At 41.2% G+C, this 17,796-nt stretch overlaps 1 protein-coding gene across 2 annotated transcripts in view; it reads left to right on the top strand.

Annotated features, from left to right (window-relative positions):
* Positions 1 to 7,630, top strand: part of basp1 (brain abundant membrane attached signal protein 1) — a 68,591-nt gene extending 60,961 nt beyond the window's left edge. For both annotated transcript variants that reach the window (XM_033049198.1, XM_033049187.1), the window contains exon 2: positions 6,117 to 7,630. In XM_033049198.1, the coding sequence (XP_032905089.1) occupies positions 6,127 to 6,861 (735 nt within the window). In that variant the 5' untranslated portion in view covers positions 6,117 to 6,126 and the 3' untranslated portion in view covers positions 6,862 to 7,630. The remainder of the gene's footprint in view (positions 1 to 6,116) is intronic.
* The last annotated feature ends 10,166 nt before the right edge of the window (positions 7,631 to 17,796 follow it).

The raw sequence follows: 17,796 nt of genomic DNA, 5'->3' as shown, positions 1-17,796 counted from the left end.
GCCTAGATACTTAACCGATTAGATACCAACAACTATATTCAGTAATGCGGGCAAGCTTCAAGTATGTAAACACGTTTTTGGCTGCTGGTTTCTGTAAAGATCTGTAGCAGTGGCAGGATGTGGGTGGTGATACAGTTCCTTTTTGCTGTCGGTCACACAAAGAAAGTCAATGTGACTGCAGCCATTGCATTGGGCCAGCATAGGTGGAGTCCTTTGAGGAGAAATAGCGTGATTCTACCACACTGTGGGTGTGGTAGAATCCCCATCCGCACACTGCCTATGTTTTTGTGTTTACCAAACATCAATGCATTCGGGGTAAGGTGCTACCTTTGAAATCCTGAGGTAAGCTTTGGTTTTCCTAAGCGCCTGTTGCTGTTTAATGCTTATATATACCATACAGTATGTCAGAGTGAAAAGTATATTAGGCAACAGATAAGGAAGCAAATGAGAAAAGTTTCCCCTTTTTTAAATTGAGCTAAGTTTCTCTACTTTAAAGTTCAATTATTTATAAATATCTTATAAGAAGTTGTTATAACCTAACTTTTGTTTATTATTATTAAAATATTTTAATAATTATTTATGTTATTTCAAATATTACAAATGTCCCTGATAGCTCTGTTTAAAGAAGTGAAATATTTATTCACGTTAAGCCTCAAGTAAATCTCCTTGTGCCAGAACAAAAGATGCCAACGCCTTTCGGTTCATTTCAATGCAAAGTAACTACAGTCTGAAACTTGCACTGAGTGCAAATCAGAGACCTTCAGGAGAATTTTTAAACCATCTCAGCCATGGCTTTCAGTAAGTCCATGGGTGGGACTTTGGTGGTGATCAGAGCTGTCATGGGGGCTTTGGGGGTGGGACTAGATCACTGCACAGACAGTTTGTCTGCAGTCACTTGAACCATGCCTCTGGAGCAATGGGTTCTTTGGGCTTGTGAGATAAACCTCTGTTACTTGGACCAAGTAGGCGCTGGACATGTGGAGGCTCTGAGTGGAGATATTATGCAGCAGGATAGCCCCATAATGATCTGGCCCATCCTGTCAAAAAGTCCTGGAGTACTAATACCACCATCTACCTTCATTGAATGCACCGCAGCTGTTGGACAACGTAACTCCATGCCAATTTATTGAGGAGAATTAGTTGGATAATAACTCCGAGCCTCCTTCACAATTATCCTTCACCACATCCCATGGAATTATAAAATATTCAGATATAAATGACGTCTGGATGAGTGCTTTAATTATTTAAATCATCAGGGAGAAACTTGCAATTAGTACAAGCACAAAATGGACAATAAAATATGTGGTGTAGACCACTTCCAAAATTTGGTTCCTTTGAAGTTCATGGAAGCATGTCTCGGAAGTGGAGTACTCAAGAAAACATTATTACAAAACTCAGGTAACACTTAGAACTAAGGAGAGATTTCTGTCCAAATCTATCGCAGAGAACCTTGAATTTTAACCTTTAAGGTTTCAACATAAAGTGTTGATCTTTATGTTTTTTTCATTTCTAGTGATTCAGATAAGAAATTTCACCTGAGTTGTCATGTGTCATCTTGTGTGCTGTATAAAAATGCACCCGTTTGTTTATCCTGGAGCAAAGGCTACAATTTCCTGAATATTGGTTTTTTAGAAATTCACTAAGTGTACTTTAAACAAGATTTCTCATTGATTTTATACTTCTCTAGTTGACTGTTCTCTTTTTGAAGGGAAGAGAGAGAATTTTCATCTCATACACAGGTGTATCGACTCTTGGCGACCATTGAACCAAAAAGTTCCTTTTCACAGAAACCACAGGTTTATCCCCAAAAAAAGATACACAAAGCACTGGAGTAAATCAGTGGGTCAGGCTGCATCCTTAGAGACCATGGATAGGTGACGTTTTGGGACGGGATCCTTCTTCAGACCAATTGTGTTTTTTGTGGACATAGTGAATGCAAAAGCTGGAATCTTGAACAAAAACAATTTGCTGGAGGAACCTTGCGGGTCAGGCATGGAGGGAAATGGAGAGTGACGGCCATTTTGAGAAGAGCCTTCTCTAGACTGATGTAGTAGAGGGGAGAAAGCTGGTGGTCTTTTTGTAGTCGGGGTGCCACAAATCAGCAGAGGTATGGAGAAATGCCAATGTTCTGTGTCCATATCACTCACTCTCCTTTACTGCATCTAGTTTTGTGAGTTGGCCGACTTCACATTTAATGTGTGGGGAAGAATTGCAGATGCTGGTTTAAACTGAAGACAGACACAGCTGAAGAAGGGTCTCGACCCGAAACACCTACTCCTTTTCTCCAGAGATGCTGCCTGACCCATTGAGTTACACCAGTTTTCTGTGTCTGGCTTGATGTGTCTAAGTGTCTGACTTAATAACATGATTGGGGGAGGGGTGAAGGAGGGACAGAAGATTATAATTCAGACTGTATTTTTGGTGGATCATTATCAGCAGTTAAAAATATGTTAATGAGTAGTGCAACGAGGTTGCAATTACAAGAGTGAAGGAGTAAAGATGATTTGCTCCGTGGCATAGAGTCCTGGTGAGACCATATGTGGAAAATTGTGCAACGGTCTTGTCTCTCTCCTGAAAGAAGGATATACTTGCAATAGTGAAGATATCCTGGGATGGCAGATATGTTGTTTAAGGAGAGAGTAAGCACTTATGCCTATGCTCTCTATAGTTTAGGAGAATGAGAGGTGATTTCATTGAAACATACATGGTTCCGAAGGAGTGTATAGCAGATGTGATGTTTCCTCTGACTGAGATATCTAGGATGATGAGTCACAGTTTTGAGATAAATGATTGGCCATTCGGGATCACGTTGAATCTTGAAAATCTAGGAAACATTTAGACTGGTGCATGGATAGGACAGGTTTAGAGGGATATGGGCCAAACACAGGCCAGTGGGACTAGTGTAGATGGGACACGTTGGTCAGTGTGGGCAGGTTGGGCCAAAGGGCCTGCTTATATACTGTATGACTCTATGACTATGAAATCATTGGTTTATCTAGGAACAGTGAATCTGTGGAATTCCCTACCCAAGAGAGTTTTGGAGGTTAATAGTTAAGTTCATTCAAGACAGAAAATTGTATGTTACTAGGTATTAAGGGGAAGGATTCGAGGTGAAATCTCAGCCATGAATGCTGGAGCAGTCTTGAGGAGCTGAATTTGTTGGTGTTGTTTCCTATGCTCCCATATTCCTATATAATTGGGAGGGGTGAGACTGGCCGGGGATTAGGACCTGGGGAGATGTATGTATGGCAGATCATTGACTGGGATTTGCTCAGGGAGAAATAGTTGGGCCAAGAGAGCCATTTGGAAGGGTGAGGTCAAAGACCTGCTGGAAGCTCTTGCTGTTCCTACCTTTCAAGGAACATAGCAAAGGCTGCTTCTCTTGTGAAACTGGGAATACTCATTTCTCTCTCACTTTGGGAGGCAATAGTAATGAATTGGTCTTTCAGCTACACTATGGGAGTCAAATTTAACTATGTAATGATGGATGTGCCTCTCAGGTCTGGGATACTCAGTTACCACCATAAGCTTTCTAAAGAAGAAGAAGTCGAGGCATGGCAGGTTACCTTTCAACTTTTACTAATAATCTAGACTAAGTGGAACCCGTTGTGTCCCAGTCACATGGGAGGCTTGGTCCCCCAACGCAACCCATTCCCCAATGTAATATTCCACCACCCACCTGTTTCCCCCAACGCAATGGTGGGAGCATTCTGTATCCGGGGGACAGGACAGCTTCAGGCGAGGAGCGTCCTGCAGCCAGGGGAGAGGAGTAGCAGAGAAACTAACAGTAGCAGAGAAACTTCTCTAAGTATCCTTATTCATTTGTTGGGAATCACATTCATGATGCTGCTAATAACTAATGCCAGGAAATAGAGATAATTGAAATTGGTTACTGCCTGGTAAAATAGATTGTGGATAGAAGCGGAGTGGTGTAAATGTGAAATGTATTTAAAGATGGAGACAGCAAGGATATTACTTCTGGTTGCATTTCCTTCAGCAGATTTAATTAAATATAGTCAATGTTTTTCTTTATTAAAATACCTCATGCCTCGTGAGAGAGTAAATAGATCTTAGATTGATACATTTGACACTGTGGCATTCCTCCATTGCCGCTATGAAGTGACCGGCAAGAATTTGGTGCAGAAGGCTTTAGCCGATCATACTAAAGGTGGATGGTCATACCTCAACAGTTTCTTTCATTAATTTCAAGATAGTGATATAAAATAAATAAAAGTTGACACAAACATGTGACAGTCATGTTAGCAGGAAGTGATGTTTTGCAGAAAACATTGCACATGTTTCATGTTTTTTCACATGTTGACTTCTTTGTTATTGCACCACTTTAACCTAATCTGATTAAAGCTTTATATGTGCGTGTTCTAGATTGCCTTTAACCAATTAAAAACAAAAACATAATCAAGAAGGAACTGCAAGAAACTAAAGAAAAAATATTACATGGGCAGCTGGATAAAAATAACAGTGTTTTCTGGAAAATTGAGACAATCCAATTTCAGCTTATTATTATTTGTTTGGATATGAGTATCACACAAGGCTATGCCATTTTGGAGAAGCTGGCGCTCTCTAAAAATATTGCTATAGGGCAATTAAAAAATGCAAATACAGTTCTGTTGATTTGCTAATCTTACTGCAAAACATCTTTCTTTTGTTATATATCTTTATTTTGAATGTCCAGAGCCACAATTATTTATTTATTTAATAAAATCAAGACATTTTAGGCATGGAACTTACAGAACGTTTTTGAGTGTTTTGCTGGGAAAAATAACTGATGAACTCAGTGGGAGCAATGGTGTGACCATGGCTTTATGCATGAAAACTGTCAGCTTGGTATGTTCATACGTTCTAGGAACAGTATTAGGCCATTCGGACCTAGGGTTGCCAACTGTGCAGTATTAGCTGGGACATCCTGTATATTGGGCTAAATAGGTTTGTCCCATAGGGGACCTCCCTTGTCCTGTATTTGACTGCTACTACTCGGGTCGAGGGGACTGTCGGGTCAGAGCACCTCGTTCAGCCCCGCCTCACCCGTTCCGACGTAGTGCAGCCCATGGAGTGTGACGTCGAGCGCAAAGTCCGGCGCCCGTGCCAAAACTCCTCAACTGGCCTGCCGGCTGGGCTTTGTGTGCAGTCCAGCACCCAGGCTAACTCATCATTCACCCATCCACGGCCAAGTCGGTCAACGAATTGCCGTTGGGAATTTGTCCCGTATTTTGACCTTTTGTCCCTTATTTGGGAGTGAGAAAGTTGGCAACCCTATTCGGACCATAAAGTCTACGCCATTCAATCATGGCTGATCTATCTTTCCCTCTCAAACCCATTCTCCTGACTGTTGTGCCTTGAGAATCTTTGGGAATCTGGATTAAATGCTCTGACATTACTAGCAAAACATCCAAGGCCCACTGTTCCAACAAGATTTGAAAAGCTGGCTTTGTTTGCTCTCACAACACCTTCACTGGTACAAGTTCTCAGTGTCTCCTGAAACCCGAATGTAGGGGACAATTTAGAATAACACCTGCGGGTCCTGAAAACTATCCGTGACAAGGGAAGTACATCTTTCCTGACAAGCTAACATCCACCAAGTTTACACTGGCTGGGTCCAAGGGGAGGGCTTCAGAAAAGTTCCTGCCCCTGGCCACACCCCTCTTGTAGCACTCTCCCTGTACGGTGGGAAAAGAGATCAGAGACCCTCGTCACTTCTGCACAGGGAGGATCTAAATTAATTTTGCTTTTGTTAGCTCGAATAGACTCCAAGAAAGGGTAAACCAGGAGCATGTTGGAAAAGTTGTTGGCCAAGATTGTTAATAACAAAATAGTTCTCAATTTCCCAGATTATCTGCAAAACATATTAAGACAGGCAAGATACAGGAATGAGGTCAGGGATGAAGGAATATCGGACAACAGATGCAGCCTTTTATATCAATGCATTTTATATTCTTTTGGTCCTTAATATTTAATTTATTATTTCCTACATTTGCTTATATCATAGATGCTGCTCGGCTGATCTTGCAATGTCCAATCAGAAACATTACGAAGTAAATTTAATGAATGTGGTTGTCTATAGAAGCTGTTCTTACTCTTTTCTTTCATATTTGTTTCAGAGCCTTTAAAATGGGAAACACACTGATGAGGAGGAAGAAGAACTATAAACTGCCCAGTGACAAAGAGGCAGAGAAAGTGGCTGAAGGCACAACAGCAGAGGATGGAGAGGCCAAAAAGGAAAGCCAGGAAGAAGCCAAGTCCGTGGAGGGGGTCACGGAAGGAAATGCCTCACAGGACAAGGATAGCCCAGCTGATAAGGCCACGACTGAAGCCAAAGAGGGAGATAAGGAAACCGTGAACAAAGAGGAGAGCCAGAAGCCTGAAGCCGAAAATTCACAGGCGTCCACTGAAGTGAAAGCAGAGGCTCCGTCTGCAGAGCCTGCTGCGGAGAAGCCTTCGGAGCCACCCCAGGCAGCTGCTGCTGCCAGCTCCACTGAGAACAAGCCGTCGGCAGCGGCCGAGCCCAGTAACGAAGCGGCGTCCACTCAGCCGTCCGAAACCCCGGTGGCTCCTGCTCCCGAAAGTAAAGCGGAAGACAAGTGCTCCGGCAAGGATGAAGGGGAAGCCAAACAGACTGAGGCGTCGCCTGCCCCCGCCAGCCAAGAGCAAAGCAAAAATGCCCAGCCCCAGAACTTGGACTCTGCCACAAGCACCAGCGATGCCTCTTCCAAGGAGGCACCTGCAGCGGCAGAGGCTGCCAGTTCTGCCCCCGCTGGGCCTGCTGCCTCAGACAATGCCACCCCAGCAGACACCACAGAGGGATCTTCAGCTGTCACTGATCAAACATTAGCTGTGCAAGAATAATGGATGGGCCCCATTCGAAAACCACTCACAACCTGCATTAATTTCAAATGTACTAACAAACTTGATCCAATTGTCTTTTACCTGAAAACGCCCAAGAGGATATTCTAACCACCCCCCCCCCCCCTCTCCTCACCCCACCTCCCCATCATCTGCCCCTATCCCGTGAAATTCCATCAGGAAATTTCAAGCCACATTCCAAGAAAAAAATCCTGGACTTAAACATGATGTCAGAAAGTTAAGTGGATTGAACATTAAACAGCTGAACAGTTATAATCGATGTACCTCGCAAGTATGTTATGGATCAAAACCAACATAAAGGATAAAGGTTGTGACTATGCCGAGTGAGGGTTCGTGGGTTGTGCCATTGCATTCTGATATTTAGATAACATCTTGTTTGTTTTCCAGCCTGATTTTACACAATGAGGTACCACATCCGTCAGATAAAAGTCACTGTTCTCACTCTTCCACAACACACCTGATGCAGAAGTATTTCCGACTAACATACACTTCCCATTGTACGTAGCCTATCTAGATTTCTCTTGATCAGTTAATGCATGTCCGTTGTTGGGTGCACCTGTAGTTCTGTTTAACAGTAAGTGGCAAACAAGTCTGCGTTCATTGCAATTCCAGCTTATCCTCCATTCAGTGTCACTAATGCCTCCATCACCTCAGCACATATTGAAGATGATGAGAATTGTAAAATGGATGCATTGAAATTATACGTGATTGTATTAATGGTGCAACAGTAATAAAAATTATGAAAAAAAAACAAGCGGTTTGAATTTATTTTTATTCAAACTTACATCACTCTTGCTGTGATGCATTTGGCTCGTTTGATGCAAATGTCAGTATTTCAGAGACACCGAGAACTAATAGTAAGATTTCTATGCATCTTTGCCTGAAGTTTATGAAATAATTATTTGTAAGCTTGCTAAGAAATATAGCACAATTATACATGATTTTTTCTTTTTCATCATTGTCATTATCATTGGACAAAATGAAACAAAAAACAGAGAATAGCTTGTGAGTTAAAACACTGTTGCTCGAATACTTGCAGGGTAGAGGAATTAATTTCCTCCTCCATTGTCCCAGTATAGGTCGAGAGGTGTTACCTTCAACCTCATCCATTTGGAATATATGAAATGAATTGAATTTTCAAGCTCAAACAGTTTTTGTTAGCTGCCTACAGCTTTGAAGAGGCACACTGTTTGGATGGGTAAGAGAAGAACACAGCAAAAGACTAAACCATTTAGATCCTTGCATCTGACCTGCCACTGATCTTTTATCTGAGTGTCTTCTACAAATCCCATAGTCTTGATTTCCTTAATAGCCAAAAATCTGTCAATTTCTGTCTTTAACATACACAACCGGGTAGAGAATTCCAAAGATTTTCTGTAATTCCAAAGATATTTTGTAATTCTTACGACTTAATCCCAAACAATTTTTGGAAGCTTGAATGTTTCATTTCTACACTGAAACATATGGATTCCCAAACTCTCACCATGTCAGAAATAGAAGCCAAATGTTCCCCAGCCCTGTGGTTGACTCCCTGTCCTTACATATCTGCCGGGCAAAACCACAACCCTCGTCCACTCCGGACCCCACCCCAGCCATCGACTAATCCAGAAATTGTTGTGACAAAAGTCATTTCATCTGTGTTAATCCACAAAGCTTTATGCACTCTAAGAGAGCAGAACAAAAGTGACTGAGGAAACTGGGCGGCATGGTGGCACAGCGGTAGAGTTGCTGCCCTACAACGCCATGGACCCAGGTTCGATCCCAACTACGGGTGCTGCCTGTACGGAGTTTGTACATTCTACCCATGACCGTGTGGGTTTTCTCCGAGATCTTCCTTCCTCCCATACTACAAAGGTGTGCAGGCTTTTAGGTTAATTGGCTTGGTATAGTGTAAAAATTGTCCCTAGTGTGCGTAGGATAGTGTTAGTGTGCGAGGATCGCTGGTCGATGTGGACTCGGTGGGCCGAAGAGCATGTTTCCGCGTGTATCTCTAAAACAAAACTGTTGTGTTTCACAATTGGTAATACTGTGGAAGGCAGAGGAAATCTGTAGGAAAAAACTGCAGATGCTGGTTTACACTGAAGATAGACACAAAATGCTGGAGTAACTCCGCGGGACTGGCAGCATCTCTGGGGAAAAGGAATGGGTGACGTTTCGGGTCGAGACCCTTCACACTGAGACTCGGGTGTGGAAGACATAGAGATATAGAAGGGTAAGGTGTGAAAACGAGATAGCAAAAGGGACAAATGAAGTTGCCTCTAACTTATCATAGTAAACACTGGTCCTTTTGTTCTGTTTCTGATTCTCCCATTGAAAACATGTTGCCTCTTTGCCAGCACCCATGCATGCACATAATCACAGATCTTCTGCTGCCAAGATATTCAATTCTCACAAGCTTGTTCAATATATATTATCTGCAACATTTCTTTAAATAGATTTTTTAAAGTTTTTAGTAAGATGCAAAGCAGAGGAGTTTTTCAATTTGTGATTTGCAATTTCAAGAACCACAACGTTCAGTGCAGAAACACTAGTACAACCCTCAAGATTCTCACAATGTGGGCCAGTAAGACTTATTTCCTTCAAACAACGGTGGCTTTGAAAAGCCATTTAACTACATTTCATTTTAAATATTTTGTCCTTACTTAAGTTGCAGTTTATTTTACAATTTAAACTAAATCAAGAGCACCTTATGGTTCTGGTTGGTGGAAAGCAACTTTCTAGTCGACCTTATAGTATCGAAGCAGCAGAAATGTGGACGGTTCCCATTGATGATGGACATTTTAAACTTCTTTTGTCATTGGTTACAACTACAAACGAAGAGCTTAGGAAAAACGATCACGTGGTCAAAATGAGTAAAACACGATGGAACACATAAGGTAAGGACGTGCATGGAAAATTACTTGTGCAATTTAAACAACACAAGATAAATGATCAAATTACCTTCCCTTATTACACTTCCCCTTTACTGAATACATCTTAATCACTTTACACACCCATTAACTAGTTTGGGCCTGTTCTCAATCTTTGCTAATATGATGTGAAGGCTACCAAATATACCAATATCTGGGATCTGGTAGCAGGTGATGAATTTCTAGCTTTAATCTCCTGACGTTAACATAAAATTCTGTGTAAGACTTTTTATTGTATAATCCATATTATTTAGAAACTAGTTACCATAACCTACTACAATATGTTCTATCAACCCTCCTGATGGTATAAAATCTCACTCACTGTTCAGGGGCTTCTCAACCAGCAACCTCTCCTTTCATATAAGAAGGAACTACATGTGCTGGTTTACATCGAAGATACACACAAGATGCTGGAGTAACTCAGGCAGCAACTCTGTAGAAAAGGAAGAGGTATTCCTTTTCTCCAGACCTACAGTAGAAAACCTATTCCTTTTCACCAGAGGATACCTACTCCTTTTCTCCAGATATGCTGCCTGACCTGCTGAGTTACTCCAGCATTTAGTGTCTACCTTTTCTTATTGTTGGCATCATATTCTCTTGACCACCACTCATTTGTATCTGCATCAGAAATTTTCATTTTGTTATTTTATCTGCACTTATTTGCTTATCATTCCTACAATATGCACTGTGTATTAATCATGAGCGATAATTCCCAGTCAGTGTTCTAGCTCTCTTACTCTTTGAATGGTCTGTGAGCATAGGATGAATGCAGTTCCCCAACAACGTTTTATGTCACGATCAACCTTTTATTCTTTGACCTTTGCCCAGGCAGTGTTTAATGAAATTATGTTTCTCATGCAGAAAATGACCGCTTGCTACAACCAAGAAGAAATCAAGATTTTGACAATGAACGTGATCACCTTGTACCATTGTATCCTAACCTTAGATGAGGTTAGAACCTAAGGAAATCTAACCTTCCTTAGATTTCAACCCTCATGTCTTTGAATTTGCTATTCTTCCACCACATGGTTTCTTCTGGCAACCTGTTATGTGCTCCTTTACACAGTACCGTCTCCTTGTGACGTGCATGTAGATGTAAACACTTTCATTTTTTTCCGATTACTGCAAATTCTGCGAGGCAAGGGCTCTTATATCATTCAATATATTATTGGATATAAGTTCTCCACATTTCCACAGTACTGCCCAATCTCCGCTACAGATAATGTATTATGACTGGGAAGGCTTACTCATTTTTGATGCTTTCCATTTTTTTCAATTAATTTTCCATTTTGCTCCTATCTGCCCATTAAACTAATTTTACTCTCATATTTATACTCACTTTTTCACTTGGCTAACACGTTTGACAATATTTTCAAATGTTATAATATTTTGCCATTCATTTAATAGAGAATGAATATAACTGTTAAAACAGAAAATAATTTTGGAGATAAGGCTGAAAGAGATAAAATCTGAGGTTTGAATGTTGTGAAGTATTTCTGAAACCATTCTGCCCCTTCCCCACCCCACCATAGTAGAATTCTGTTCCGATGCCATCTACTAATGCCTATTATATTGAGCCAATAATCTGAATTGTTGATTCCAAATTGCAGCATGTTGCCGTTACAGAGATCATGAGAGGAGTACAATCATAGAGAATAATTAGCTTATTTAAATATATCCTTTCAGCAGGGCCTACATCATGTCACAGCTGCCTATGTATTTCATTTTTTTAATCAAAATAGAAAATCCTGGGAATACGTTATTGGGAATACCAGATGAGGAGGGGCAAAAGAAACTCAGAATGCTGGTAATTCTCCTTTTCTTTTGAGATTTGTTTAGGGGACAATATTAATACCCAACTTCACCATGGTCAGCCTGACACCTTGTCTGAACCCGAGAACTGTACATGGTTCTTGAAACCCGGTCTGACCCAACCATCAGCAGGAGCTCTGTCCCACTGCTGCTTACTCCCACTCCCACGTGTAGGCTTCTGATGTGTACAGGCTTCCCCCAGATACACGTTCCGGCTTTACAGACGGCCATTAGTAAATTTTGACCATAAGTCAGACAATACACAAAATCACTCAATATGGTGACCATATTTCCACTGTCTTATAATATATGGCATCGTAAGCAGAAAAGACTGATAGGAAAGAACTATTATTGAAAGTGTAGAAACAAGGTACTGCAGATGCTGGTTTACACAAAAGGTCACAAACTGCTGGAGTAACTCAGCGGGTCAGGCAGCATATTTGAGAACATGGTTAGGAGACGTTATGGCTCTGGAACCTTCTGCAGATTTTGAGTCTGAAGAAGGGTCCTGATATGGAACATCACCTATCCAAATTATTCAAAGTGAGAGTTTGAACGTATATATGGGTGTTCATAAGTTGGGCATACTTAACCCATAGAAGGCCTGTATTCAAGTCCCCATTGAAAACCCTCAGATGTGAGTGCATCATTTTTCTTCTCCTCTCAGACTCACTAGATCTCCATCCCAGAATCCTTCCAAGCTGGTAATGTACTTCCTGATCATTTCAGCAACAACTTTCCCTGGCACTCAGTGTATACCTGACATGCTCCAAATGCAGTGATCCTTCACCCTGAGAGAAAGCCACACAGCACCTACATGGTGACTGAGTACCCGTGGGCCACACTCTCCATGCACTGCCTCAGCAACCATGAACCACAAAAATAAGAGTGAACAAACCACCACACTTTATTTAAATTGCAAACTTTGATTTAGTACAATGAAACATCTGAAGACTTCTTTTGCGCATGAATTTATAGACATTTTCCCACTGCCAGCCCAACCCAATTCAACCAGGCCCCAACAACATATATAATTTTATTATATTTTATATTTAAAATATTATAAATTTTAATTTGATCTAAGGCCAACATATAATCTGGATCCACGAGGTTAAGTTGGGTAACTAGGCTGTAAAGAGATATCATGAATAAACAGAGAACACTAGAAGTGTTCTGCAGGGCAGTCAGCATCAATGGGGAAGAGAAACAGAATTGATGTTTCAGATCAGGGATCATTCATCAGAAACGGAAGAGTAAGAAGATAGATATTGAAATAGCTGTGAAGGGGGTGGGGTAGAGAGGACAGAGGGAATGTCTGCATTAGGGTGGGGATCAGAGTTGTCAGGGTAAGAATCTCTTTAAAAAAAGGCATTGAGAACAAGAAAGAGAAATAAAGCAAATTGAAGTAGAAAGATGTAGCCAGATTGTGGAAAGAGTGAGAAGAAAAGGAAAGCTGTGTGAAAGGTGTTACCTGAAATTATTGAGTTCAGTATTGCTTCCCAGTTGCATTGAGGTTCCCTGATGAAGGGTGCTGTTCACTGTGCTCATGTCGGGTAGTGTCAGAGAACAGAGGAATATGAAGACAAAGGTGAGAGTGGGACTGATAAACAAAGTAACAGGTGGCTGGAAGCTCGGGATTGTTTTGTGAACAAGGGTAGTCACTGTGCTTCTGCAAAGTGTTTGTTTTTTCCATGTAAAGGGGATCACATAGTGACTACCCAATACAGTATGCTTAATGAGAAGAGGTGGAAGTGAACCACTACTTCACCTAACAGACTGGGTCCCTGGATGTGAGGCAAGGAGTGAAACTAGATGGGAAATGTATGTACTGATACTTTGCTTTTGGTATTATACTGACTAGAACTGCTTGTTAAATTTATTGCCAATTAGATGTTTACAGTACTACCCTGTGATCATTTATAATAACTCATCGAATGATGGTTTAGAAGTATGTTGGTATCTTAGCCCCTTCAGGAAAATGCTTTGAATGTTTCTAGGAATGGGTAGGTACATTATCAAGGCAGTACTGGGAGCAAAATAGCTCCTGTTTTATTTTTATGTTATTTTTTATCTTCATTACTGCTTAGCACTTTCGGGATACTTGAATCACAGTGGTCTGATTCTCCTGTAAATGAGAGAATAAAGTCAAGTTATAAGGTATAGACCTGAATGATATGTTTCCCTCTGTTTGGTAGCTCTCATTATTTCAACCTCCCATCTCCAACAATGAGTGGTAAAACTGGGCTAGTCAGTTCCAGCTCCAGTGCACATCCCACAAGGGAAGAAGGAATGCTGTTTCATCCCCTGGAGAGTTAAGAAGCAGTTATACGAGTACATGTATAGGACAGGGTTGGAGGGATATGGACCAAATGCTGGCAGGTGGGACTAGTGGAGCTGGGACATATTGGCCAGTGTGGGCAAGCTGGGCTGAAGGGCCTATTTCCACTCTGTATCACTCTATGACTATAAATGATCAAACTGGGTGGTTTCATTCTTCCAAGTCAAGAGCCTAGAAGATTTTATTTTAACATTTTATGTTTATTTTTATTTTCTGACCTTATAATAATGATCAACCAATATTCACGAGGCTTCCTCCGACACATGGGTGTACATCTTCCCCACTGTCCGCCCACTTCTTGCACACGTACCCCACTCCCGTCTTCCTTCTTCATACAAGAGTTCTCACCTTTACTGAGGCTGTTCCAGAAACAAAATACTGAAACCACTAGAACTAGAAATCGAACAAGAAAAGTTGGAGAGCATGTGCATCTGAAATGCTAACTCTTCCTCTCACCAAAGATGCTGCCCTACTCATTATTCCCAGTGTTTTCATTTCTTACAATAGAGACTATTACTGTTTGCAGAACTAAAACTAGCCGCCAGGCCAATCACTTTTATCGATCTAATCTTCAAAGCTTGTCTTCGACAGCTAACTTGGATGAGTTTGCAAACCTTCCTGCGCTGTGTTGGGAGGTGAGAGTTACAGGAAGCTCCAGGACTGGAACTGGTCTATGTGGCCGATGTACAAAATGCAGATTGACTGTCTCTTGCAATGTCTCAATATCATCTTCTTTAGGATTGGGCTGGGACATGTAGAGCACAAGCCCAAAGATTGTTCCTGAAGGCTGAGACCAAAGGCCGATCCAAGCACTACCAGTAACTCAAAGGAAAGCAGGGAAAGGACCAGCGAGGTGTCAAGCCTTTCAGCATCGCACAAACAGCTGGGGGAAACTTGTCCACAGCCACTCAGTCTAGAGAAGACTGGTCATTGCTGGTACAGTCAGCACATAGGGTCACCAAGGAACAGAGGCTGCTGGGAATGAAGATGAGCCAGAAGCAGAGTGTGTTCAGTCCTACAACTGGTGAGTACCTGCAGCTACTGTGGGAAGTTTGCTGCCTGCTTATTGTGGATGTTTTCCCACTTCACTGCCAACCATCACAAAATGTTGGAAGGCCTTGTCTATCTGTGCTGAATTGCAGAACGGAAAAAAGGATGTTTTTTAAAGTAGCTATGATGGAAACAATGATATGTAATTTATCTAGATATATGAAATTATTTAATACAGGTTTGGTTATCTTGATGGGAGTAATTAACATAAGATAATAACTACAGATGTCATAAATAAGTTAGTCATTCTCTTTTCATTGGTATTTCTAAAAAACATATTGAAGCAATTGAACAGAACAAAAATGCTTGAACTCTCTATATTTGTTCCTTCTTAAAGAATTCGTAGGTGTGAAACTTAATTATTTATTTGTATTTGTTGCCTCAATGGAATCATATTTAGAATCAATAATGTTTAATGGCAGCAACTTTCTATAAAGATGCAGCAATCTTAATCTTGTACTACTTAAATACATTGTTCACCAATTCAATGATTCAATGCTACTTATTGTCACATGTACCTAGGTACAGTGAAATGCTTTGTTTTGCATACAACCTGGTCAAATCATACAGCTGACCTCACCTAGACGGTACACATGAGTCAACACGCTTCTGGCACCGACAAAGTTACAAAACATTACTAGATCGTATGGTAAGCTTTGCTGAAAATAGATGTGGCAACAGATACTTGCCTGTTAGATATGATCAATGACTTAATTGCTACCTATAATCAGTGACAATTATTTTGCTTGTGTAATTGGCAGCCTTCTTAGCCTAGTTTAAAAGAGATTGGAAACAATTCCTTGAATCTTTAATCCCAGGATTATTGTGCACCAGCACCATGGAACGTTATATCAGCCCATGAATATGATCATCTTTGACTAATAAGAAAATTGGAGAATCAACTCAGGCAAACAATTAAATTGACTTACCTAGGCTAATCTACATCCAGGCAACTAACTGTAGAAATGACTTGCCATTGATTGTCTGTTTCTGAACAATGGGGTTTCATTATTCATGCTGACCAATTGTATGCTAGTTAATGTATTGTCAAATATTTGAGAATATCGCCGAGCTTGTAAAATACCATAAACATGCTCCAATTTCCTCCCACATCCCAAAAATATGCGGGTTAATTGGCCTCCGTAAAAAAAATAATGTGCAGGGAGTGGATGAGAGAGTGAGAGTATATACAACCCGTGTGAATGGGGGATTGATGGTCGGCAATGGTTGTTGAGCAAAATAACCTGTTTCCATGCTGTATCTCTAAACTAAACTCCTATTTTTATGTAGCTCTCTCAGGTTTCCCCGGAGCCTCCGGCACTTCAGAAAAAAACAATCCAAGTTTCTCCAACCTCTCATTATAGCTAATACCATCTAATCCAGGCAGTATTCTGGTAAACCTCTTCTGCACCATCTCCAAAGCCTCCACGTCCTTCCTGGAATGAGGTGACCAGAATTGTATGCAAATATGATCTAAGCAAAGTCATATAAAGATAACCAAAGGCAAATGAGACATAAAACTGGCATGAATCATCACTTATACGTGCAAGTTCCTTTTTGTAAAATGGTAGCTCTGTCAGCTGCTGGACATTCAGAAAACTATTAGCGAGGGCTAACATCTCCTATTATCCTATTTTCTGAAATAAATAATGGATAGCCCCTTAATGGGAGAATGGGAGAGTCTAGGACCAAAGACTATAGCCTCAGAATAAAAGGACGTATGTTTAGAAAGGAGATGAGGAGGAATTTCTTTAGTCAGAGGGTGGGGAATCTGTGGCATTCATTTCCACAAAAGGCTGTGGAGGCCAAGTCAATGGATATTTTTATGGTGGAGATTGATAGATTCTTGATTAGTACGGGTGTCAGGGGGGAGAAGGCAGGAGAATGGGGTTGAGGGAAAGATAGATCAGCCATGATTGAATGGCAGAGTAGACTTGATGGGCTAATTCTGCTCTTACAATTTATGAATTTTTGAACTAAATCTATGGCATAAGCCTTCACGTTTTTCAATCCAATTCGATCGATCTCAAAGGAACCATGAATAGCGAGGATATGTACGCTGGATGCCTCACCCTGACGGCAGTGCTGGTGTTCCACATGCTTGCTCTAGATGGGAGGAGAAATGGGGCACATGTTACTCTGTGTAACCTCATCCCACACAATGCAAGTAAGTCAGTTAAGGATAATTATTTCTTAGAACATAGAAACATAGAAATTAGGTGCAGGAGTAGGCCATTCGGCCCTTCGAGCCTGCACCGCCATTCAATATGATCATGGCTGATCATCCAACTCAGTATCCTGTACCTGCCTTCTCTCCATACCCCCTGATCCCTTTAGCCACAATGGCCACATTTAACTCCCTCTTAAATATAGCCAATGAACTGGCCTCAACTACCTTCTGTGGCAGAGAATTCCAGAGATTTACCACTCTCTGTGTGAAAAATGTGTTTCTCATCTCGGTCCTAAAAGATTTCCCCCTTATCCTTAAACAGTGACCTCTTGTTCTGGACTTCTCTAACATCGGGAACAATCTTCCTGCATCTAGCCTGTCCAACCCCTTAAGAATTTTATAAGTTTCTATAAGATCCCCCATCAGTCTTCTAAATTCTAGCGAGTACCAAGTCTATCCAGTCTTTCTTCATATGAAAGTCCTGACATCCCAGGAATCAGTCTGGTGAACCTTCTCTATACTCCCTCTATGGCAAGAATGTATTTTCTCAGATTAGGAGACCAAAACTGTACGCAATACTCCAGGTGTGGTCTCACCAAGACCCTGTACAACTGCAGTAGAACCTCCCTGCTCCGATA

Source organism: Amblyraja radiata, chromosome 2 (assembly GCF_010909765.2).
Source record: "Amblyraja radiata isolate CabotCenter1 chromosome 2, sAmbRad1.1.pri, whole genome shotgun sequence".
Taxonomy (NCBI): domain Eukaryota; kingdom Metazoa; phylum Chordata; class Chondrichthyes; order Rajiformes; family Rajidae; genus Amblyraja; species Amblyraja radiata.
This window is presented reverse-complemented; position numbering and strand designations above follow the sequence as displayed.